At 48.6% G+C, this 24,809-nt stretch overlaps 3 protein-coding genes, 1 long non-coding RNA gene and 1 pseudogene across 8 annotated transcripts in view; 2 read left to right on the top strand and 3 right to left on the bottom strand.

The window, feature by feature from the left end:
* LOC128091903 (olfactory receptor 14J1-like) overlaps positions 1-24,809 on the bottom strand; it is a 335,467-nt gene that overhangs the window by 60,040 nt on the left and 250,618 nt on the right. The window lies entirely within an intron of this gene.
* The window catches only part of LOC128091882 (olfactory receptor 14J1-like), a 148,651-nt pseudogene that overhangs the window by 32,077 nt on the left and 91,765 nt on the right, over positions 1-24,809 (top strand).
* LOC128091909 (uncharacterized) overlaps positions 2,981-24,809 on the bottom strand; it is a 233,459-nt gene continuing 211,630 nt past the window's right edge. For all 5 annotated transcript variants that reach the window (XR_008211539.1, XR_008211540.1, XR_008211538.1 and 2 more), the window contains one exon: positions 2,981-4,694. This is a non-coding gene — a long non-coding RNA (uncharacterized LOC128091909). The remainder of the gene's footprint in view (positions 4,695-24,809) is intronic.
* Positions 8,145-24,809, bottom strand: part of LOC128091873 (olfactory receptor 14J1-like) — a 48,963-nt gene continuing 32,298 nt past the window's right edge. Inside the window, exon 2 of the mRNA XM_052705277.1 lies at positions 8,145-8,813. Coding sequence (XP_052561237.1) covers positions 8,145-8,813 — 669 coding nt within the window. The remainder of the gene's footprint in view (positions 8,814-24,809) is intronic.
* Positions 18,178-19,230, top strand: LOC128091874 (olfactory receptor 14J1-like). The gene has a single exon (XM_052705279.1). It carries the CDS (start codon positions 18,268-18,270, stop codon positions 19,228-19,230), a length of 963 nt encoding a protein of 320 aa, XP_052561239.1. The 5' UTR covers positions 18,178-18,267.

Consider the following 24,809-nt stretch of genomic DNA (forward strand, 5'->3'; position numbering starts at 1 on the left):
TTGTGAATACACTCAGAGTAGAGTGTGAATAAAATCTGGATAAAAGTCAGAGTAAAGCAGAAGTAAAGTATCAGTAAACCCAGAGAAAAGTGTGAGGTAATCAGATGTAAAGTGTGAATTAAACCAGTGTAAAGTGTGAATAAACCCTGAAGTAACGTGTGAGTACACTCGGAATAGACTGTGAGTACGCCAGTTGTGCAGTGTGAGTAAAGCCTGGAGAAAAGTAAGAATAAAGCTGGAGAAATTCTTGAGTAAAGGAAGTAAACTGAGAGTAAAACACAAAGGTGAGAGTACACCTGGAGTATGGTGTGAGTAAAATCTGGAGAAAAGCAAGAGTAAACATGGAGAAAAGTGTGAGTAAACTTGAAGTAAAGTCTGAGTAAACCTGGAGCTTAGCATGAGTAAACCCCAGAATAAAGTGTGATTAAACCTGAAATAAAGCATGAGTGAACCTGGAGTAAAGTTTGCATACAACCTGAAGTAAGGTGTGAGCAGACCCAGAGTACAGCGTGACTGAGAAAAGTGACCCTGAGAAAAGTAAGAGTAAACCCGAAGTAAAGTGTGAGTGAAACCCAGACAAAGTGTGAGTGCACACAGAGTAGAGTATAAATGCACCCGGAGTAAAGTGTTTGTAAACTTGAAGTAAAGTGTGTGTAAACCTGGTGTTAAGTGTTAGTAAACATGGAGTAAAGTGTGAGTAAAACCCTGTGATTGTGTTCTTGCCGTGGAAATTTCCAGTCACACAGAAAGCTGCTGAACAGAGTAAGGTTGAGACTGGAGTGTTCCAACCTGGGCAGAATCGGCACAGGCACTCGGTAAGGTAATTACATCAGGTAGGGGAGAGCCTGGAACAGGATAGAATGAGTGTGTTAATTTTTGAGAATATTGCCCTCCTATTGCCATAAAAAGTACAGAACATACCTAAAAACAATGGGTTGGTAACAGTCATTGCGTGGAAATGTAAGGAAGAAGAGCGTTGTGAAGATTGTGAGCCTGGGATGCTCAACCAATGAATGCCAGGAGAGGCTTTACCTGCATCTGACCCAGGGTATATAAAGGGATGGATTTCACTGAGTACTTGTCCAGTTTCTCCCTTGTCGGCAGGGGGAGTGCACCCATTACTGCAATAATGCATAATCTGCTCTTCAGAAAGTTCTTTGCCTGATTAGAAATTGTTGATCTGGAGCGTGTTTCTCACAATGTGGTGCCGAAACCTGGGAAACAACAACGTCTGTGGTGAGCCTCCACTTCTACAGCACAGGACAGTGTACCCCGCTCATTATTCTGCAGCCCTGTGGGTTGGCTTTCATTGGGTTGGGGGTTTTCCTTGGGCTTATGGTGTCATCTGCTGGGGTACTGGGTTAATCCCTTGATTTTGGGGGTCATGCTAGGAGTTCTGGGTGCTCTCAGTTATCCATTTGGATTTTGGGGTTCATTGTGGAGCCAGTTGTGTACCCGAGGCTGTTTTTAAGAGGCAAGATCTGTGAACAGCTGAGGGATAGGGATGGACAGCAGGCACTGTGGTGTTGTGTGACTGACCTGATAACTCCTGGCAACTCTGTGCACAGAGCAAGGTAAGAACAATCATGTGTGATTAAGTACTGCCTTGGAGGTCGAGGTCTGGGACTCTGATGTTTTATGTGAACATCTTGCAAAAAGGTTACTTAATGATACACCTCATTTCGTAGGACTGAGGCTTGGTGTGCTCGGCGCTGCAAAAGGGCGGATTCTGCAGTCCTACGGCCATAGGTTGCTGAGAGAAATGGAGAACAAGAGTTCCAAGGCGAGGGACAGTGAGTGAGCCACCAGAGCAGTGCCTGCTGTAAGTCCTTTAGGAAATATAGTGAAAAATTGAAAGAGAAATTTGAGCACCAGAGATAAAACATAACAGAAAATGATTAGAAATTGTGTAGCTGTGTGGCCTAAATAACCAATTACAGAGGAATCAGAATTTTGGTGCATAACAGGAAATATCATAAATCCAAATGCTTTGGCCCAACCATTAACAAGAGAATTTTTAAAATGAGTCCCATTATCTGACTCAATCCTTTCTGGGGTGCCATGTCGCCACAGGACTTGTTTCTCCAGACCCAGTATGGTGTTTCGGGCGGTAGCATGGGGTACTGCATATGTTTCAAGCCACCCAGTGGTTGCCTCCACCATGGTGAGCACATAACGCTTACCACTGCGAGATCGTGGCAAGGTGATAGAATCAACCTGCCATGCCTCCCCATATTTGTACTTTGGCCATCGCCCTTCCTCCCAGAGAGGTTTCATCCTCTTGGCTTGTTTACTTGTGGCACATGTGTCACAGTTATGAATCACCTGTGCAATAGTGTCCATAGTTAATTCCACCCCTTGGTCTCCAGCCCATTTACATGTTGCATCGCATCCTTGATGGCCTGAGGTCTCACGGGCCCATCGAGCCTGAAATAATTCACCCTTGTTCTGCCAGTCCAGGTCTATTTGAGCCACCTCAATTCTGGCAGCTCGGTCTACCTGATGGTTATTTTGCTGTTCTTCAGTAGCCCGACTCTTGGGCACATGAGCATCCACATGATGCGCCTTTACAGCCATATCCTTTATTTGGGCAGCAATGTCTTTGCACAGTTCAGCAGCCCAAATAGGATTACCCCTTCTTTGCCAGTTATTTTGCTCCCACTGCTGTAACCACCCCCATAAGGCATTCACTACCATCCACGAGTCAGTGTAAAGATAGAGCACTGGCCACCTCTCCCGTTCAGCAACATCTAAGGCCAGCTGGACAGCCTTTACCTCTGCACATTGCCTTGATTCACCATTCCTTTCAGTGGCCTTGCAACTTGTGGCTCCACACAGCAGATTTCCATCTGCGATGCTTCCCCACAATACGACACGACCCATCTGTGAACAGGGCATATTTCTTTTCATTCTCTGGTAGTTCACTGTATGGTGCGGCCTCTCTGTTGGAAATATCCAAATAATTTTCTAGGACGGTATCTCTGATGAAGCCGATTTTATTCACAATTGCAGTGGAGGGCCTCCTGCAAGCAAGAGAGCACCCCAGAAAAACAGAATTACATCTTTTATTCCGTATTCCCTGATGCTGATCTCTTTCTCCCCTAGTTCCTCATTAGCTGAGTGCTTTAGGTTCACAATCTTCTCGACGCTTCACTAAACATGCAGACACTGGACAAACATGAATCTTTGCAGCCTAAGCATAGATCTGTAATTAATTAATGGACTTATTCCACACTTGACACTTCTTTTGCAGATACCTTCTTGTCTTCCCTTCCACAAAGACAAGCTTGGGAGAAGAACAGAGGGGAGGATCTTGGTGCCTGCTCATCACATCCCAAACTTCTCACGGAATCAGACAGTTCAGCCTTGTGTAGAGGCCCTGGCTTCTTTGATGTTTGTTAAATCTGTTTTTCTTTTGTAGGGAGTTTCTTATCCTAACAGAACAACTCTACAAGATGTTTTCTAATCCCTAATACTATACACACATTGTTTGGAACATTTAACAACTATTACAGTTTCGCAAGAAAGAATTAACATATAAAACATAATTCAGTAACAATGCTTCTAAAACATGCTGCTCACATATACAGTATTTTACTTCTTATATCAACTATTTCTAAGGATGTTACAGAATACGAATGCATTGTGTTCTACTTCTTCAAACCAATTGCTCTTTTTAATATCAAATGCAGAAACAACAGTAGAGGAAGAGTAAATCCAGAGTAAAGAGTGTGCAAACCTGCTAGAAAGTGTGAGTAAAACCCAGAGAAAACTGTGAGTAAACCTAGAGTCAAGTGTGAATAAACTCAGAGCAAAGTGTGAGAAACATCTGGAGTCAAGTGTGCGTAGGCCCAGAAGAGAGAGCGTACACACCTGGAGTAGGGTGTCAGTAAAACCTGGAGAAAAGTGTGAGTAAACCCAGAGTCAAGTGTGGGTAAATTTAAGGAAAAGTCTGAGTAACTCTTGAGCAAAGTGTGAGTCAGAGATACTTGAGTCAAGTGTGAGTAGGCCTGGAGTAAAGTGCGATTAAACTTGGAATAAAGAGAGGTAACTCCAATGTCATGGTTCTGTGTTTTTGGTTTTCAGCATTCCACACCATAACATCAAGCAGTGCACTGGGAGTTAAAGTGTTCATGCTGCAGTTCCAGGTACCTGTCCCTGTACATTACTGAAGTCATGGCACCTGGCCCTTTGGATGGGGCGCTCTCTTGCTGCCTGGCAGTGGGTGCTGGAGGTGCTTTCCCAGCCCTTCCAAGCTTTTCAGGTTTGACTCACTCAGGAACTCTCTCTCTCTCCTATCTTACCTGGTTTATTAGTCTCAGTTTCAATTAGATTATATGATACTGTGTTATCTTGCATTCCAATATCATAGTAAAATAAGTTTTCCTCCATAGATCATTGCTGCTGTTTTTGCTTTTTTCCTTCCTTGAGCCCAGCTCCCATCTTCCTATCTCTCTTCCTTCACCCTTCCCATTTTGTGGGGCTTGGAGGGGGGCCAGGGGCCTACTGCCCCCTGTCACGGGCATAGACTGACCTAGATAACTCTGTGACAGAACCTCACCATCATCTTCCAAGGCACCTGCCAGTTTCCAGGTAGACACAACCAAGTCACGTCCCTCCTGCTATTGAGTTGTGAACTCACACAGAAGAGCCATCACAATCCCTCACACAAACCTCCTTCTTGCTCTATGGCCCTACCAGGTGCTCAGGCACAGAGGATCCCACAGGCAACACGTCAACCTGGCACTTTCTGTCAGCCTCTCAGGGACACTGCAGATGTGATCCTGTATGCACAGATCCCAGCCAGGAGCCAAGGGCTGACCAACAGCTGCTTCAGGCATGAAATGCCTTTCTGGGGCTGGCCTGTCAACTCCACACACAGAAGTGATCTCACAGCCACCTTCACAGCCTCGTGCCACCTGCAGGCCCAGGAGGTCCTGAGGTAGAGCTGAGCTCATGGCAGCATTCCTACCCACCTCCTCCTGATGGCCTCAAGCTGATCAGTCACATCACCTCCTGTACATACATCACCTCACATTCATCACTGCATTGCACGCATTTGCTCAAAGACTCCACGATTCCTGCTCTGCCCTGGACAGCCAAGTACCCAAAGTTTAGGGTTAGGGAAGGGGTTGAAGGTGAGGAGGGCAGAGCACAGGAGCAGGCTCTATGGGTGGTGGGTGTTCAGGGTAGGGATTAAGGGTTAGAACTCACCTTTTGGGGCAGAGATTAAGCAAAGGTTCAGTGAGAGGGCTTGGTGTTCTGCTAAGGTTTTCAGGACACTGTTAGGGTATGGACAAGCATTATGGATTAGTGTTTTGATGTGGGCTGCAGTTTGGGCAAGCCTTAAATACAATCTTTGAATGTTATCAACAAAGCTTGGTTTTAGCATGAGTAGGAGAGTAAGTGTGGGAATCTGTGCAGTCCATTCCTTGGGAATGTTCTTGGCAGCAACTTTCAAAGAGGCCCTGAGCCTTCAGGCACCGCCATGAGGAGATCTCCATTAGCGACAGACTTGCTGTGGTGGAAACAATCTGTGTGACAGAAGTGCCCACTGCATGTCCTTGCTTGTGTTTGCAGCCACACAGCAGCACTGTCACCAAGCCACAGGAGCTGCAAGGCTAAGGGGCAATGGGGTTGAGTTTCAGCTCAACACACCACCACACCACTGAATTCTGTCCCTGAGTGCAACACTGAGCCTTTTCTTGAAGAGTTTCTGTCTCACCTCTGTTGGCTGTTCCATTCCTGAGATGGAAGTGGCACCTTACTCAGGAAGGAGAAGGACACCAAGCTCTGCAGGAGGACCTACCTGCAAATTCATGCTCCAGAATGTCTCCTGAGAGTCCTGGGAAACCTTTCCTGTACTCTCATGCATACGTCAGCTACCCTAGGGCATCCTGAAGGCAGTGCCCACCTACCTCTGTGAGGCAAATGGAAAGAAATTGTCAGGGAAACGTTTAAACCTCTGAGATGAGAACCCATATCCAGGAACTTTTCCTATGCAAAGTCTCATAGAGACTGAGGAAGAGGGGATCTCAGAACCAACGTGCAAACCAGGTGCTGCTGCTGGCCTGTCAGAGGCACTGACAGATGTGAGCCTGCAAGCACAGACCCCAGCCAGGAGCCAAGGGACGGCCAGTCAGCTATTGCAGGCTGAAGTCACCACACAGTTGGATTAACAGCCGTGTGCTTCCTGCTGGATTGTGGGTTTGTGAGAACAACTGACCCTGGCAGCTCCAGAAATGTCTCCCAGGAAGGAAGACAGACAAAGTCATTGCATGCCCTTTGTTTTGTTAAGATTCACTGAGAGCTTGGTTCCTTATGTACACTATGTCTGGGCTACACTGCATATGTACAAACTGAGCAGTGATCAATGTGGATAATGACATTTAAGAGGAAAATATTAGAATACATAAGATACAGAAAAAAATATTCAAAAAATTACACAAAAAATAAATACACAAACCGAAAGAAGTCAGGGTCTGTTCAGCCTTGAGAAAAGAAGACTGAGAGGGGACCTGAAACAGGTCTATAAATATCTAAGGTGTGGGGGACAGAATGGCGAGGCCAGACTGTTTTCAGTGGTGAGTGGAGACAGGACAAGGGGAAACGGCCGGAAACTGCAGCATAGGAAGTTCTGCACCAATGTGCGAAGGAACTTCTGTACAGTGAGATGACGGAGCACTGGAACAGGCTGCCAGGGAGGTGGGGGAGTCTCCTGCTCTGGAGATGTTCAAGACCTGCCTGGACGCCGACCTGTGTGACCAGGTGTAGGGAACCTGCTTTGGCAGGGGGTTGGACTCGATGATCTCTGGAGGTCCCTTCCAACCCCTACAATTCTGTGATTCTGTGATTCTGTGACGTACCCCTATGGGAACATGGGAATGTGGTGATGGTGTGCGGTCAGGCTTTCTTTTCAGATTGTATCAGATGAAATCATTTCTAATGCAGAAGTGCTGGTTGGCATCTGGACATGAATGCCATGACCCAAAAATATGTGGGTCAAAAATAGAATTTCTAGGGATCGTTTTTTCCTACAAATTCTCATCCTACTCACCATGACTAAGGAGTGCTTGCTGAAGTCTGAACAGCTGTAAGACCTGAGAGGAAAAGGGATTCACTGCTGCTTAGTGAAGGATAAGGGGAGCTCACCACAACTTTCTCTCTAAATTGGAGAGGTGTGGATTGAAGGCTGGACTTTCTGATGGATTAGGAACTGGCTGGTCAGGTGCAGCCAAAGGTTGTGGTCAATGGTTCTGTGTCAGGGTGGAGACCGATCACAAGCGGCATCCCTCAAGGCTCAGTCTTGCCATGGATGCTCTTCAACGTCTTCATCAACAATGCAGATGATGGCATCGAGTGCATCCTCAGCAAGTTTAAAAGTGACACCAAGCTGAGCGGTGCAGTCGATCCATTGGAGGGAAGGGAAGCCATCCAGAGGGACCTGGACAGGCTGCAGAAGTGGGCCCATGTGAACCTAATGAGGTTAAAAAAGGCTGAGTGCAAGGTGCTGCATTTTATCTGGGACAATGCAAGGTGTTTACACAGACTGGGCAAAGAACCACTTGAGAGCAGCCCTGCGGAGAAAGACTTGGGGGTCCTGGTGGATGAGAAGCTGGACATGAGCCAGCAGTGTGCGCCTGCAGCCCAGAAGGCCAGCTGTGTTCTGGGCTGCATTAAGAAAGGGAGCCAGCAGGGAGAGGGAGGTGATCGTCCCCTTCTACTCTGCTCTTGTGGGGCCCCATCTGCAGCTCTGCGTCCAGGCCTGGGGCCACAGCACAGGAAGGACATGGAGCTCTTGGGTCAAGTCCAGAGGAAGACCAGGTCCAGAGGAGGGCCACTAACATGATCGGGGGCTGGAGCAGCTCTGCTATGAAGAAAGGCTGAGGGAACTGGGCTTGTTTAGCTTGGGGAAGAGAAGGCTGCAGGGAGACCTCGCTGTGGCCTTTTAGTACTTGAAGGGAGCTTAGAAAGAGGAGGGGGGACAGCTGTTTATGATGGTGGATAGTGATAGAACAAGGTGGGATGGTTTTAATCTGAGACTGGGGAGGTTTAGGTTAGATATTAAAAGTAAGTTTTTCACTGAGAGGGTGATGACCCAATATTCTATGATAACATAGTCACGTTGAGGAAAAGACTGTGAATCATTTGTTGAGACAGATGAGAAGACAATCCCTGCTGAAATTTGTCCATGACATCATTTTCCTCACTGCATCCTTGAGCTCCTGGTTCCGCATGCTGTAGATGAGGGGGTTTAGTGTTGGAGGCACCACTGAGTACAGAAATGAAACCACCAGGTCCAGGGATGGGGAGGAGATGGATGGGGGCTTCACGTAGGCCAGAAAGTCAGTGCTGACAAAGAGGAAGACCACAGTGAGGTGAGGGAGGCACGTGGAGAAGGCTTTGTGTCGTCCCTGCTCAGAGGGCATCCTCAGCACGGCCCTGAAAATCTGCACATAGGACATAACAATGAACATAAAATATCCAAGTATGGCAAGAACACTAACTTCAATAAATACAGTTTCCCTGTAGTAATCTGATGCTGAGCAGGAGAGCTGGAGGATCTGGGGGATTTCACAGAAGAACTGATCCACAGCATTGCCATGGCACAGTGGCTGAGAAAATGTATTGGCAGTGTGCAGCAGAGCAAAGAGAGCCCCAGTGCCCCAGGCAGCTGCTGCCATGGTGGCACAAGCTCTGCTTCCAAAAAGAGTGCTGTAGTGCAGGGGCTTGCAGATGGCAACATAGCGGTCATAGGACATGATGGTGAGGATGGAATACTCTGCTGAAAACAGAAACAAAAAGAAAAAGACCTGTGCAGCACATGCTGAGTAGGAGATGTGCCTGGTGTCCCAGAGGGCATTGGCCATGGCTTTGGGGAGAGTGGTGGAGATGCAGCCCAGGTCGAGGAGGGCGAGGTTGAGCAGGAAGAAGTACATGGGGGTGTGCAGGCGGTGGTGGCAGGCTACGGCTGTGCTGATGAGGCCGTTGCCCAGGAGGGCAGCCAGGTAGATGCCCAGCAAGAGCCAGAAGTGCAGGAGCTGCAGCTGCCGCGTGTCTGCCAACGCCAGGAGGAGGAACTGGCTGATGGAGCTGCTGTTGGGCATCTGCTGCCTGTGAGCACAGTCACCTGTCTGAGGAGGGAAAAACAGGAAAGTGTTATTTCATTCCTCCCCAGGCAAACCCTACTCTGTGTCTTCTGAAACCTCCCAGACAGCCTCCCTCCCTTCTGCCAGATCTTTTCTGCTACATTCCTTGAGCTCAGGTTGCTGTTGGCTGATGTTTCCACGCTGCACAAGGAACTCTGTTGCAGGCTGTGGATGAGTCAGGCTTGCTCTGCAGCAATAAAGCAATAGAAATACAGAGTGATCTCAGATTAAAAACCAAGTAGCTTCCCACAACCTTCTCCAAACTGGTCAGCAGTGCTCTGTGAATATTGCTCTATTTTTTTCTAGTTGCCCCAGCACTCATGAGGAATGTTTTTAAGGTAGAAATCCTCTTGATCACTTTGAGACACTTTAAATGAAGTCTTTTGAGATCCGAGAGGCAAAGGCCATACCCCTCACTTCCAAGTGATCAGTGCCATATCTGTGTTTGTATCACTGGAGGATGGTCACACTCAGGAGTTACCCTGACAAGACTCTGGGTGCTGGTAAGAGCAGAGCAATCCCAGTTAGATGGGTAGAACTCAGTCTCTTGATTTGCTCATTGTTCCAGAGGAGGATCTCAGCTCTCTCAGCCTCATCAGGGACACTGCCATCCAGCAGCATTTTCTTGGCCTTAACACCAAGGCATCTTCTCCATGGTACTGCTGGATAACATAGAACCGCCATGGCAGAGCTGCACCCTTGTGTAGGTTTGACTGCAGCCCAGGAGGAGCCACGGGAGCAGAGTCAAATGCCAAAAGCATGGAGTGTCTTAGAAAGAGTCATCTCATTCCTAGCCCTAAAGACAGTGTTTATCAGAGGGTGTCTAAGCTCCACTTGAATCCCCATCCCACACCCTGCTGAGCCCTTAATGCAACTCTTAATCAAGTTCTCATGACACTAGGAATGGACACATAGGCTGGTGCTGCAGGGAGCTGTCTGCATTGCAGAGATGACAGTGAGGTGCCCATATCCCTCTCCCAGCCTTTGCAGTCAGCACTCTCCTCTCCTCCCTGCCCATATCTCTGCTGCTTGCAGCTGTCTCTGCCTGCAGCCAGCCACTGTGTGCTCAGCAGTGCTCTGTAGACCCCTTCTGGCCCTGGGGCTGGAGCCAACGGGCTGGAGCCAACAGCCATGGTGACACTGGACGTAGGGCAGGAGTGATTTATATGTATGAAAGGTGGGGCCATTAAGGAATTTGTTGTGTGTCATGATAACCCTCGGTGTGATAGTATAGGAGTCTCAGCCTCTTTCAATATCATAAACTCCATTTCAATGAGGCAAGTGAAGCGAAAACAGAAAGCAGAGGTTCAGGAAAGCACACCATGAAACATAGAACTGCTGCTTTATTCTCCCTCTTGCAAAGTACTCTCAGAAGTGCCCTGAGGTTCTATGGAGCTGTGGTCCCCCTGCTCCAGGCAGTAGCTGTGACAGCAGAAGGCCCCTGCCCTGCCCTGCCGGGGGGCTCCTTCCCCCCACACGTCTCCCCGCAGCGCCCTGGGCAGCTCCCCAGGCAGGCTGAGTGCTGAGCCTGGCAGGCAGCACAGTCCCTGCCCCGGCACACAGCCCCTGGGGCACAGCAGGACCTGCTCTGCAGGACAGCCCTGGGCACCCGGCTGCAGCCCCGACTGCACAGCCTGCAGCCGTCCTGGGACATGCAGCCCTCAGGGCTGTGCTCTGATGCTGCAGCACAGAAGCCCTCAGATGCATCAGGTCTTCTTCCATAATAAGGAAACAGAATGTATGCTGCCTGACCTGCACTGGGATGTCCCAGACTTAGTGATCCTTGCAGTAAAATCACTATGTTGCATGCTGTGAGGGACTTACCTTGTCAAGAGCTGTGAGATATGATCCTCCAGTGAGCTCACAGTCTGCTAGCATGCCACACTGCCTGTATGCTCTCTTCCTTCTTCTCTGTGTCACTTGCAGATCATGCCCCCAGCCCTGCTTGGTGCTGCACAGGAGCTGCTCCTGGGCACAGCTGTCTCTCTGCAGCACTGCCCACTTGCAGGAGCTCCTTGTGTACCAGGAGCCCAGAACAGCAGCAGAGGATATCATGTCTATCCACCCTACTGATCTCCCTTGAGATGTCCCTGGGTCCCAAGGCCAACAGATCCTCAAAGGCAACAGCATCATGATTATAGTATGAAATATACTGAATTTACCACCAAATGTGCAGTGGACAGTGACTAATTCCAGACACATGACTGGACATATCTAGTCCTACCAGAAAGTGTTTGCTGTAATAAAAAGGACACACAGAGAATGACAGGGAGGGGTGGACTTCCCCTGGGCAGGACAGTGATCCAGATGAGGCAGTGCAAGCATCTCATCCCTAGATGGTAACTCTGTGACTGAAATGGAATCCTACTCCACACAGACACACTGGAGTTTCAGGGATTCCTCTGGTTCAGTTCAGATGTGCACAAGGAGTTGCCTGCATGTGAGCTCCTGCTCTGAGTCCTTGGTCCTTCAGCAGGGAGTCAGTTGCTCACACACAGACCCTGGGTGATGACCAAGGTGCCTGGGGTGCTGCTGGATGTGTGCCAGTGCTTGTGAAGTGTGTGGGAATCCCTGAGATAGACACCTCCTTCCTCAGCATCAGCTCAAACAGGGGATAGAGCTATTCCTGGTCATCCTAAATAACAACAGACCTCTGCACTTAGGGCACACAAGTATGTGTTTTTCACCCGTCTCCATGGTTCATGCAGAGTTGTGCAGCTGACTAAATGGCTGAGCTCACAGAAGAAGAGCCAAATTTTTTCCTCTTCTCCACCTGCTGCATATTCTGGAGCTCAAGGCTCTATAGAGCTAACACACGTCTTTAATTCTGCAACTGATGAAACCTCAGTTTTCTAGGGGCTCTGATATGAATGACGTCAGAAGCAGCCTAGTGTCCGGCCAGTTCCCTGGGCTGTCCAGCACACTCACATGCAGCTGCAAATGCTGCACAGGGCCTTTCGGAAAAGCCATGCCACAGGAGTGTCTGTGTTGCTTGGACAACTCCGAGCCTCACAGTGGATCTAATGCCTGTGTGCCACCTTCTGAACACAAATACCATAGATGTGCAATACACGCAGGCTAAGACCAATGATGCTTCCCTATTAGGATGTTTCCTTATGTGTTTTTATGCTAATGACATGCTGACCAGAAAGAATAGTGGAGTTGCAGGTCTGTGTTCTTGTTTGGACTACAGAGACACGGTTAAATGGCTTCCACAACTGGACTGCAGCACAAGGGGGATACAGAGTCTTTACACTGGATGGGTGAGGAGACAAGGAAGTGTGAGAGTGCACTGAGCTCTTCCTGGGGGTGGCAGAGGAACCAGGTCAGAGAGAATGGAAATGGCAAACAGAGGGGACCAACTGTGTCCCTGGCTTCCTGATTAGGAAGAGCAAGTGGAAGGTGCCCTCTGCAGACAGATGGGAGCCTCGTGTATTCAGGCCCTTGATCCTTTTAGCGGTCTAGTGTCTGCTGCAGGGACAATTCAGCAGGGCATGCACCATCCAGGAGATCCCTGGAGAGCACAGCTGGCAGCTTCTGGACCAAGTCATGGAGGAACCAAAGAGGAGAGGTGCTCTGCTGCATCTCACACTCACTGGATGGAAGGGCTGGTGGTGAATGTAAGGTCAAAGAGAGCCTGGGCTGCGGTGGCCATGGGATGGTGGAGCTGAAGAGTCTGAAGGGAGGACAGAGGACAAATTCACACCTTTTGCCTTCAGGAGAGAACACCTTGGCTTCTTCAAGTGTCTCTGGGTTACAGTACAGAAAGAAAGCATATAGGAAGTGGCAACAAGGAGTGATCAGCTGGGAGCAATGCAGGGACGTGGTCCTAGTGTACCTGCTAAGATGTGCTTAAGAAAGCCAAAGCTCAAACCCAGCTGAACCTGCCCAAGCACATCAAAGATGGTAAAGGCTTGTAGAAATACAAACACAGCACAGGAATGCTAGGGTCAGTGTGGACCACAGTACAATGGGACTGGGTACCAGGAATGAAGGGCGTGAAGGGCGTGATGAGTCCTGTGCTGCATGGGACCATCTAAAACAACATCTGAGAAAGAAGAAAATAGCTCAGTGTAACTCCATCCATACAAAGGCTGAGAGATGCCACGGACAGTTCTGGGCAGGGAAATTCTGGGGGGCAGCACGCACTGTGCAAGTCACCAATGGACCTTCTTTCCTTTTTGAAGCTTTAAGTCCGAAAGATATTCACTAATGTCAGTAAAAACTGAAAGAAAGGATTGAAGACAAAGATAGAAATCAGTGAAAATATGCTAACACTTCTCATCTTCAAGTATTCTCAGGAGTCCTCTCCCACTTTGGGATGAAAACATGAGTCTTTGAGGGGATTTTGTGTCTCTTTATGCTGTTATTTTTTTTTTCTTAAAGTCAATGTCTCCCAGCATTGTGTTTTCAGGACACAGATGCCTTCAGGTACAGGGACACAGACAGTGGTGCCAGTGCCAATGCCCTGTGACCGATGCCCAGCGTCCACCGCTGCTCCACCCTGCTGCGTATTTGATGTCCCTCATCCTGCAGGTGTCTCCAGCTCTCCTAAATCTGTGACCATGGTTCAGGCCATGTTTTCAGCAGGCCATCTGGACACATGCTCTTCCCACTGCTCTCCAGATGTCCCCATCCCTTGCTCATTCTTCACTCAGATTCTTCCCAAACATATGGCTGATTCATCACCTTCAGGGATATAACTGGAATTTGCTCCTTCTCTCCAAAGTCTGATGACCTCTTTTCTCAACTCCTTAACTGTGATTCTATCTATCCTTACTTATCCCTGTCCAACATATCTCTTGTACAAATATTCCCTGTGAAAGACAAACCTCGTTAGATGCAGCTTGGACAAGGCATGCAGTGTTTTATTGTTCATTCAATTGCTTCATGTTTCCTTCTGTTTGTTGGCAGAAAGAAGAAAAAAAAAAAAAAAAAGAGAGAGAAATCTTTCCTTGCCCATGTGCAGCTATGTGCAGCTCGTTCTATGAGGAAAGCCGGGGGGAGTTGGTACGAAGGAGGTTTAACACTGAGCAAGCGACTCCAGAGGAGAACAGTGTTGTGAGGAAAAGAGATGCAAGTCCCATGGGGCCAATGTGAGTAGAAATGGGGTGGGGATGTTGAGGTGGATGTTGGTCCACAAAGTGACAAGAGCAAAGCTCATTAGGGGACATCCTGGATCAATACCAGTCGCAAAGTCCTGCTTTAAGTTCATGTTTAAATCTAACAATATGAAAATTAATAAGTGGACTTTGTATTGCCTGTTCTTCTCTTCCCCTTTTAGCTCTCTCCAGATTCCTCACCAGTTTGCTGTACAAGTTCTGAACACATGAAGAAGATGGCAGGAAGGCACACGGCACAGCACGGCTCTTCAGGTTGTAATGGGCCCCAGGGGGCATTTGCTGCTGAGTCCATCAGCGTCCAGTGCGCAGAGAAGATTGCACAAAGTGCTCAAGGAGACAAAGTCAGAAGGAACAGTGAAGTTTCTTGGAGTATTAATGGGCCCCACTGAGGGCCATTATCAAGCAAGCTTCCCCTGGGACTTGTTAGAGCAGAGAATTGGAAGCCATGATTGCAGGCAGACCAAGGCAGTGGGATGGTGGCTGTGATGCTGAGAAAAGCCTCCTTTGTCTTATGGAGCAGAAAGGCCAAGCCCTGATCCCCAGAGCCTTGGCAGGGAGATCCTGTCCCTCATGCTGGCTCAGGGCCCTTCCTGGGGCAGTGGATGGAGGTTTGTGTGATGAAAGAGAAGGGGACAGCAGCTGCCAGACTCTGCATGGGGTGCAAGGAGGCCATGAGGCCCACGTCCCATGTGGGCAGTGTGTCTCATCCCAGGATGTGGGATGTGAGAGTGGCCCAGTCTGAACAAGCAGTCAGTCCCAATGAAACTTTGAACTTCAGATTCTCAGTTCTGGTGCTCTCCTTTGGACAGTGTCCAGTAGTTTTATGTCCTTTATGTTCTGCAGTGCCCAGAAGTGCACCCAGTGCTCCAGGTGAGGCTGCAGCAGTGCAGAGCAGATCAGGACAATCCCTTCCCTCACCCACATGGCAATGCCATGCTCAATGCACCTCAGGGGACAGTTGGCCTTCCTGGCTGCCTGGGCACACTGCTGACTCACATTCAATTTCATGCTGACCATGACCCTGAATCCCTTTCAGTGGGACTGCTCTCCATAGTCCCATATCCAGTCAGTGTGTATGTCCAGGGCTGCCCCTACCCGGGTTCAGAATCACGCACTTGTTCTCATTATACTTCATCTGCATTTTGTGCTTACCCAGTTCTCTAACTGGAGCACATCTCTCTGAAAGTCCTCTCCACTCTCAATGGAGGCAAGGAGCTCCACCCTATTTGGTACCAGCAGCAATCTTACTCAAAACATTTTCTGGCCATACATGCACTCAATCAGAAATCCATTAAAAAGAAGTGGTCTTCAAACAGGGCCCTGGGGAACCCTGCCAGTGGCCATCTGCAAGCCTGATGGAACCCCATTTGCCACCCTCTGAGTCGGACCCACTGGCCAACTGCTCACCCACCACATTATAGTTCTGTCTAGCAATATGCAGGACATTTTGCCCAGACGAATTCTGTGAGATACAATATCAAAAGCTCACCTGAAATCCTCAAGGATAACATCAGATGGCTTCCCTAGTTCATCTAAATTTGACCTTGTCATAAAAGGATATGAAGTTAAACAGGACCTTCCCTTCATGAACTTGTGTTCTCTCTGCCATTGACAGAATTGTTCTTCACGTAATTTTTAATAACTCTCAGTATCATTTTTTTCCATAATTTTACCAGGCACTGACTTGAGACTGACAGGTCCAGAATTGCCTGGATAATCTTGCTTGTTCTTACTGAAAACTGGAGCAGTGATTGCCATTTCCCTGTGAACTGGGAATTGCATGACCTGAGACGACTTCTGATGCCATTTACATGACAGCCCAGAGCAAACTACAGTGTCATCAGTGAAAGAATGTAAATGTGTCCTAGCTTTGTAATGCCTTGAACTCCAGAGTATGCCACAGGTGGAGCACAGAGGAAGATCTGGCTCTTCTATTGTGAGTTCATCCATTTGGTCAGCAGAATAACACCACATGCTCCTTGGGGCAGGTGCAAAAGGCACACTGGGTGCCCTAAGCACAGGGCTGTGGTGGCATTTAGGATGGCCAAGAATGCCTCCCTTCTGGCCCTCAGCTGATGCTCAGGAAGGAGGTGTCTGTCTCACAGATTTGCCACCACAGCTTACAAGCACCAGCACACAGCTGGGATCACCCCAGGCACCTTGGGCATCACTGAGTGTCTGTGTGTGAGCAGTGCAGTCCTGTTGAAGAAAGACCAAGGATTCAGATGAGGGCCTCACACACCGACACCTCATTGTGCACATCTGAACTCAGCTAAGAGGACTCCCGGCTCCCATGGTTCTGTGAGGAACTGATCCCATTTCAGCCCCGGGGTTTCCACCAGCAGATGAGATGCCTACTTTTAGGATTTGGAAGTGATGGTCTGACAGTAATTAGACAAATTGAAACGGCTTTTAAATGGTTTTAGGAAGACATTTCTTAGACACAGGCACTGGAAAATGTTGCCAAAAGAGGCTGTGGATGACAAAAACCTGGATCCATTCAAGGTCAGGATGGATTGGATGCTGGACAGGCTGATCTGGTGGTTGGCAACATGGCTGGGGCTTGGAATTAGTTGACCTGCTTCTGGAATCCAGTGGATGTGTTGATTAATTGAGCTGACTTTGAAATACGTTCTGCAGAGATGACCCTGATGCCTTGGAAGAGCTCAGGAGAAACATGGATATCTCCAGGGAGAGAAAGAAATCACATTCTTGGCTGCTGAGCTAGTCTGGTCTACTGGGAAACAGAGCTCATACAAGTAGGCAGCACTGCAGAGAGACAGTTGTGCCCATGAGCAGCTCCTGTGAAGCATTCAGCAGAGCTGGGGACATGATCTGCAGGTGACAGGACAGAAGAAAGAGATCTTACACGCTGTGTGGCACGTTAGGCTGTGAGCTCACTGGAGGAGCATTGCCCACAGCCCTTGACAAGGCAAGTCTCTCACTGCAGGCAACGTCGCAACTTTTACTGCAGGGATAAGTGAATTTGGGACATCCATTGCAAAACAGGCCGAAGGCATTCCATATTTCTTTATTTTGGATAAAAACCTGCTCCAGCTGAAGGCTTTCTTGCTGCAGCATCAGAGCACAGCCCTGAGGGCTCCGTGTCCCAGGACGGCTGCAGGCTGTGCAGTCGGGGCTGCAGCCGGGTGCCCAGGGCTGTCCTGCAGAGCAGGTCCTGCTGTGCCCCAGGGGCTGTGTGCCGGGGCAGGGACTGTGCTGCCTGCCAGGCTCAGCACTCAGCCTGCCTGGGGAGCTGCCCAGGGCGCTGTGGGGAGATGTGTGGGGGAAGGAGCCCCCCAGCAGGACAGGGCAGGGCAGGGCAGGGCAGGGCAGTGGCCTTCTGCTGCCCCTGCCTTCTGCCTGGGCAGGGGGATCACAGATACTCTGCTCCTCAATGTGTTTCTAAGGGCAATTTGTAGGAGAAGCAAGGTAGAGATTTTCCTTTTCCTTATCTCTGGGAGGGGAAAAGGATTGGAGGTAGAAATCTGAAAGGGGCTGTCAACTTTGAGCACAGCTATGAGACTCCGGAATTGTACTTCTCTCGATCATTGTGAACGGTCACACAGAATATGGTTTCAGCCTCTCCATTCTCGAAGGATGGAACCTGTTGAAATTATCATTGTTTTCTGCAGACACAGATAATGCACATACCCTGTAAACAGGCAGCTTTCTCTGACAGAAATTGAACTGCACAGAGGTTGGGGTTGGGTGCTCTAAGAGCAGTTGAGGTAAAGATATCAGACGTAGAAATAGCTGAAAATACCCAGAAAGAGCTAAGATTAGAAAATGAGAAAACGTCAAACTCTCCATAAGTTACTTTTTCTTATGGAATGCTGAACTTCATGAAATTAAATTCAAGTAATGGGGCTAAATGAACATTTGCCAAAGAGAAAGAAAAGGTTTTATAGTATAGCAGGAGTGACTCTGAGAATGGTCTTGACTCATCATTATCTCCTGCACTCTGCACAGGACTCCATGCCCAGGAACTGCAGATGCCCAACAGCAGCTCCATCAGCCAGTTCCTCCTCCTGGCGTTGGCAGACACGCGGCAGCTGCAGCTCCTGCACTTCTGGCTCTTGCTGGGCATCTACCTGGCTGCCCTCCTGGGCAACGGCCTCATCAGCACAGCCGTAGCCTGCCACCACCGCCTGCACACCCCCATGTACTTCTTCCTGCTCAACCTCGCCCTCCTCGACCTGGGCTGCATCTCCACCACTCTCCCCAAAGCCATGGCCAATGCCCTCTGGGACACCAGGCACATCTCCTACGCTGGATGTGCTGCACAGGTCTTTTTCTTTTTGTTTCTGTTTTCAGCAGAGTATTCCATTCTCACCATTATGTCCTATGACCGCTACATTGCCATCTGCAAGCCCCTGCACTACGGGACCTTGATGGACAGCAGAGCTTGTGCCACCATGGCAGCAGCTGCCTGGGGCACTGGGCTTCTCTATGCTCTGTTGCACACTGCCAGTACGTTTTCTCAGCCACTGTGTCAAGGTAAAGTTGTGAACCAATTCTTCTGTGAAATCCCCCAGATCCTCCAGCTTTCCTGCTCAGAATCAGACTACCTCAGGGAAACTATATTTCTTGTGGTTAGTGTTCTTGCTGTATTTGGGTGCTTTGCTTTCATTCTTTTAACCTATGTGCAGATCTTCAAGGCCGTGCTGAGGATGCCCTCTGTGCAGGGACGGCACAAAGCCTTCTCCACATGCCTCCCTCATCTGGCCGTGGTCTCCTTCTTTGTCAGCACTGACTTTCTGGCCTACCTGAAACCGCCCTTCATCTCCTCCCCATCCCTGAACCTGGTGATTTCATTTATGTACTCGGTGGTGCCTCCAACACTGAACCCCCTCATCTATAGCATGAGGAACAAGGAGCTAAAGGATGCAGTGAGGGAAATGATGTTATGGGCACGTTTCAGCAGGGATAAACTTCTCATCTGTCTCTACAAATGACTCAAATTCTGTCCTGTAGCAGACCTGTATTCTGATTTTTAATGTTTATAATCTTTATTTATATTAATAGATACATTTTTCTTTGCTTTTCATATATATGTGTGTGTGTGATTATCATTGGTGGTTAGCAAGTGTTTGGCTTCCTAGTGCTTCTACTGAGGCACCACCCTGCTCTCTTTCTCCTGGAGCCCATATAAACTCTGGGTCAGTGCAGATTCTCCCACAGCCTCTGTGTTATCCTTTTGTATCTGCAGGCTAATGAGATGTCAGCAGGTACCATGGAGGCAGTGGGGATGCAGCAGATGCCGGACAGGAGGCTGGAGAAAGATTCCTCAGGCGTACCTGCGCACACATAGTGCCTTTGGAAATGCTCCATTGTTATTCCAAGCATTTTGCACACCCACAGACTCCCAGGGAGAAGATTTATCAGCACTCATCCCTGTCCACCTGGGTCTACTGCCCACTCTGATCATCACGACCAGCACAGAGACACCCATCAACTGCCAAACAGATCAGAGGAGGGATGGAGTCTAATGGGAGTTGACGTGCTCATGAAATTTCCCTGAAGAATCAAGTACAACCAGGACCCCTATGACCTTGCTGCTGTTGCTCAGTCCCCATCCCAGGCAAAAGTCCTCTCCCAACCCTCATGCTGGTCATTACCCAAAGTCAACCCTGGTAGAAGAAGAGCATGCTGGGGGATAGATAGAGCACCAGGATCTGGTTGTGATCATTCACAGGATAAGTCCTCTGCTCAGACCATGCAAGGACAGCAGCCTCTGAGAGCCCACAAGAGGAGGGAGCTGGCAGAGGTGATCCTGAGGCCCTGGACTCCACCCCGTGGCTGTGGGGCCATGAAGCAGGGTGTCTCAGGGCACAGATCCAGAAAAGCTTCCTGTTGTGTGAACAAAAAGGAGACACTGCCCAAGGAAGCTACCACCAGACCCAGCTCTCATGCCAGTGGTTCCCAGCAGCACTTTTCACTGTAATCTACTGAGGGCTGAGGGCTGAAATGGGACCACTCCACATTTCCCCTGAGCTCAGTGCCTTCACTGGCGAAAGGGCAGCCAGGCCCAGTTCATATCCTGGCCCAGAGCTCAGCAGAGCTCAGAACAGGACTGGCTGAGAGCTGTATGGGACATGCTGGGGACCTCATAATCAGCCTAGAACTCAGCGCCCAGCTGTGGTGTGCTCACCTTGCCTGGCTCCCAGGTGCCCCCTATGCTGCTCTGTCTCTGCCCCTCCTCAACAGGATGGGGGAGAAAACACAATTCAACAATTCCCGGGTTGAGGCAAAAATCTCTTCATTCTTTCCTTGCTGTCACGGAGTTAACTAGATCAATCTATGCTTGCGACAGGGGACAATAGGCCCCTGCCCTCCCACCCCCCCCCCCACCCCAGCCCCACAAAATGGGAAGGAAAAGGGAAAAGGGAAAAGGGATAGGGAGATGGGAGCTGGGATCAAGGAAGGAAAAAACAAACAAACAAACAAACAAGACAAAGCAAAAACAAAAACAGTGGCAACGAGCTATGCAGGAAAACTTATTTTATTAACTATGATATCAGAATGCAAGATTACACAATATAATACAATCTAATTGAAGTTAAGACTAATAAATCAGACAAGATGAGTGAGAGAGTGTTCCTGAGACTGAGACAAACCTGAAAACCTTGGAATAGCTAGGAAAGCACCTCCAGCATCCACTGCAAGGCAGTAAGAGAGCACCCCCCCCCCACCCGGAAGGGCCAGATCCCATGGCTGCTGTAAAGTATAGGGACGGGTACCTGGAATTGGAACATTAACACTTGAATTCCCAGTGCACTACATGATGTTCTGATATGGAATACTGAAAACCAAAAAAACACAAAACCATGACATCCCACCCCTTTCTCTACATTACTACATCATGCTTAAGATATATCCATATAAACAAACAAACAGTGATTAAAATGCATTATACACACGTCTATATACATATATATACATAGAATTACTGACTGCACTCCCCCAGCATCAAGTTTCCTTGTGGTACACATTGAATATCCCCATTTTTCTGCATCACCCTCAAGTGGACCCAGGTCCCTGAGCAAAAACAGTACCATGGAGAGATTTGTCCCTTCCAGAAGCTAGAAAGACCCAAACTGCTTTTCCCAACTTGCTCTATACATGTACAACAGGGACTTTATCACCCTCTTCTGTATGTAGGGAGCTGGGTTGGGTAGGACCATCACAATTGATAGATCCTCTGGTATTGACCAACCAGGTGACTTCTACCAAATGCTTCTCCCAGTGCTTAAATGATCCGCCACCCACTGCTTTCAGCATAGTTTTGAACAACCCCTTGTATTTTACCAGAGGCTAGTGCATGGTAGAGAATATGATAAATCCACTCAGTGCCATGATCTTTGGCCTAAGTGTTTACAAGAGAATTTTGAAATGAGTCCCATTATCTGACTCAATTCTTTCTGGGGTGCTTTTTTGCCACAGGACTTGGTTCACCAGACCCAAGATGGTGTTTTGGACAGTAGCATGGGGTACTGCATATGTTTCAAGCCACCCAGTGGTTGCCTCCACCATGGTGAGCACATAACGCTTACCATTGCGAGATCGTGGCAAGGTGATAGAATCAACCTGCCGTGCCTCCCCATATTTATGCTTCGGCCATTGCCTTTCCCCCCAGAAAGGTTTCATCCTCTTGGCTTGTTCAATTGTGGCACAGGTGTAACAGTCATGAATAACCTGTGCAATAGTGTCCATAGTTAAATCCACCCCTTGTTCTCTAGCCCACTTACATGTTGCATCGCATCCTTGATGGCGTGAGGGATCCTGGGCCCATCAAGCCTGAAATAATTCACCCTTGTTTTCTGCCAGTCCAGGTCTATTTGAGCCACCTCAATTCTGGCAGCTCGGTCTACCTGATGGTTATTTTGCTGTTCTTCAGTAGCCCGACTCTTGGGCACATGAGCATCCACATGATGCGCCTTTACAGCCATATCCTTTATTTGGGCAGCAATGTCTTTGCACAGTTCAGCAGCCCAAATAGGATTACCCCTTCTTTGCCAGTTATTTTGCTCCCACTGCTGTAACCACCCCCATAAGGCATTCGCTACCATCCACGAGTCAGTGTAAAGATAGAGCATTGGCCACCTCTCCCGTTCAGCAACATCTAAGGCCAGCTGGACAGCCTTTACCTCTGCACATTGCCTTGATTCTCCTTTCCCTTCAGTGGCCTTGCAACTTGTGGCTCCACACAGCAGATTTCCATCTGCGATGCTTCCCCACAATACGACACGATCCATCTGTGAACAGGGCATATTTCTTTTCATTCTCTGGTAGTTCACTGTATGGTGGGGACTCTTTAGCACATGATACTTCTCCTGGTAATGTTCCAAACTTTTTACCTCCAGGCCAGTCAATGATCACCTCTAGGATTCCTGGATGGCTGAGGTTCCCCATCTGAGCTCATTGTGTAAGATGTAAAGTACATGTAAAATTTGGAGTAAAGTGTGAGTAAAACCGGTCTAAAGTGTGAGTAAACCCAGAGTAAACTGTGAGTAAACCCTGAAGTAGATCACTTTCAGGGTAGGCTGTTTTTTCAGCCATCAACAATGCTGCACTTGTGCTGATAGGCTGGCAGCTTGTAGGCAGGCTGTTGAGTGTGAAGGGTGGGGCTGGCACTGCCCACTGCTAACCTGGAAACTCGACTCATGGTGATAATCTTTCAATAGCCTGGGGGGAGGCTCGCCTCTGGCCACAGAGCGCAGTGGGTTGTTGCTGCCTGCTGAAGAGAGGGAGGATAAGTCTGTGTGCGAGCACAGCCCACGCTGCCTCTGCGGTGCTGCAGCTGTGGGTGTGGGAGGTGGGTCAAGTGGCAGGGTGTGTAAGGGTTGTCCCTCTTGGCTCAGGAGACAGGCGTTCCTCTTGGCAGTCTTAGACCACAGGTTTCATCATGGTCTCTGCAAGACAGCGGGATTACTGCAGGAAGACCGTGGCAACTCAGACAGAGGGAGTCTACACACTTTTCAAGGGGTTTACTTCTACTCTTCTTAGGGTGCATTCACATTTTACTCTGGTTTTACACACAGATTACTCCAGGTTCACTATCACTTAACTCTGAATTTACTCACTATTTTCTTTGGGTTATCTCACACATTACTCCAGGTTTACCCTCACTTTCCTTCTGGATTTACTCACACTTTACACCAGGTTCACACACACTTTACACTGGGTTTACTCCATTTTACTTGGGTTTATTCTTATTCTGCTCCAGGTGTACAACCACACTGCTGATTTTACTCATCTTTACTCTGGGTTTTACTCACAATTTACTCAATGTTTACCCTCACTTTACTCGTGGTTTGCTCTGTCCTTTCTCTGGGTTTTACTGACACTTGACTCCAGCTTCACTCATCTTCCATTGGCTGCTGTTAATGGTGACGTGCGCTGAAAGGGGATGCTGTGCTTTCAGGTGCCAGGTGGCTTTTGTTAAATATGGGGTTGCATTGGTGTGGGAACAACTCCATCCCCACAGAACTCACCTGGCCTGCTGCACATGGCCTCACTGCCAGGAACTGTCAGACAGCGCTATGCCAACCTGCATGCTTTGCACTAGTGCAGTTTTCCACCAGGGTTTGTTGTTACTGTTTTCTGTAGCTGGTGACTATAAAGTTTTTTTCAGGATAGACTCTTCCTGGAAGCACTGTCAGCCTTTAATTTCCTCCTTCTTAGCCCTAAGTCCACACTTGATAATTTACCCTTCAACCCCAACTGTCTTCAAACATTTCAGGTAATTCACTGTGAATTTCCTACATGGCAGATAAGTCACACCATTCCGTACTTCTCCCTGTTGTACTTCACTGTAGAAATATCCTCTTATTTATAACACTTACTACACACGGAATTAGGATCAGGGATTATTGCCCTTACTTGCCCTGTGTGCCACTGAGGCTTTTGCCATTTGTGTTCAGTTAAATCATAGAATTCTTGTAGTTGGAAGGGAATTTTAAAGGCCATCTAGTCCAACAACCCTGCAATGAACAGGGGCATCCACAGCTTAATCAGGTTGGCCAGCGCCTGGTCCAGCCTGACTTTGAATGTCTCCAGTGATGGGGCATCCTCCACACCTCTGGGCAATCTGTGCCAGTGCCTCACCACCTTCACTGTAAATTACTTTTTCCTTGTATCAACCTAAATCTCCTGTCTTTAAGTTTGAGACCATTTCCCCTTATCCTATCACCACAGACTCTGCTAAAGAGTCTGATCCCTTCTGTCCTGTAGCTCCCTTTTATGTACTAAAGGCTGCTATCAGCTCACCTTATAACCTCCTCTTCTTCAGGCTGCACAGTCCCAGCTCTCTCAGCCTGTCCCCACAGAAGAGATGTTCCATCCCTCGGATCATTTTTGTGGCCCTCCTCTGGATGTGTTCCAACTTCTCTGAGTCTCTCCTGCACTGATGGCTCCACATTTGGATGCAGTACGCCCGATGAGGTCTCACAGCACAGAGTAGAGGGTCACCTGCTGGCCAGGATACTGTTGGCTTTCTGTGCTGTGAGGGCATACTAGTGATGATTCTCTGCCT

This window comes from Tympanuchus pallidicinctus, unplaced genomic scaffold, assembly GCF_026119805.1.
Source record: "Tympanuchus pallidicinctus isolate F22 unplaced genomic scaffold, pur_lepc_1.0 scaffold54, whole genome shotgun sequence".
In the NCBI taxonomy this organism is placed as follows: Eukaryota; Metazoa; Chordata; class Aves; order Galliformes; family Phasianidae; genus Tympanuchus; species Tympanuchus pallidicinctus.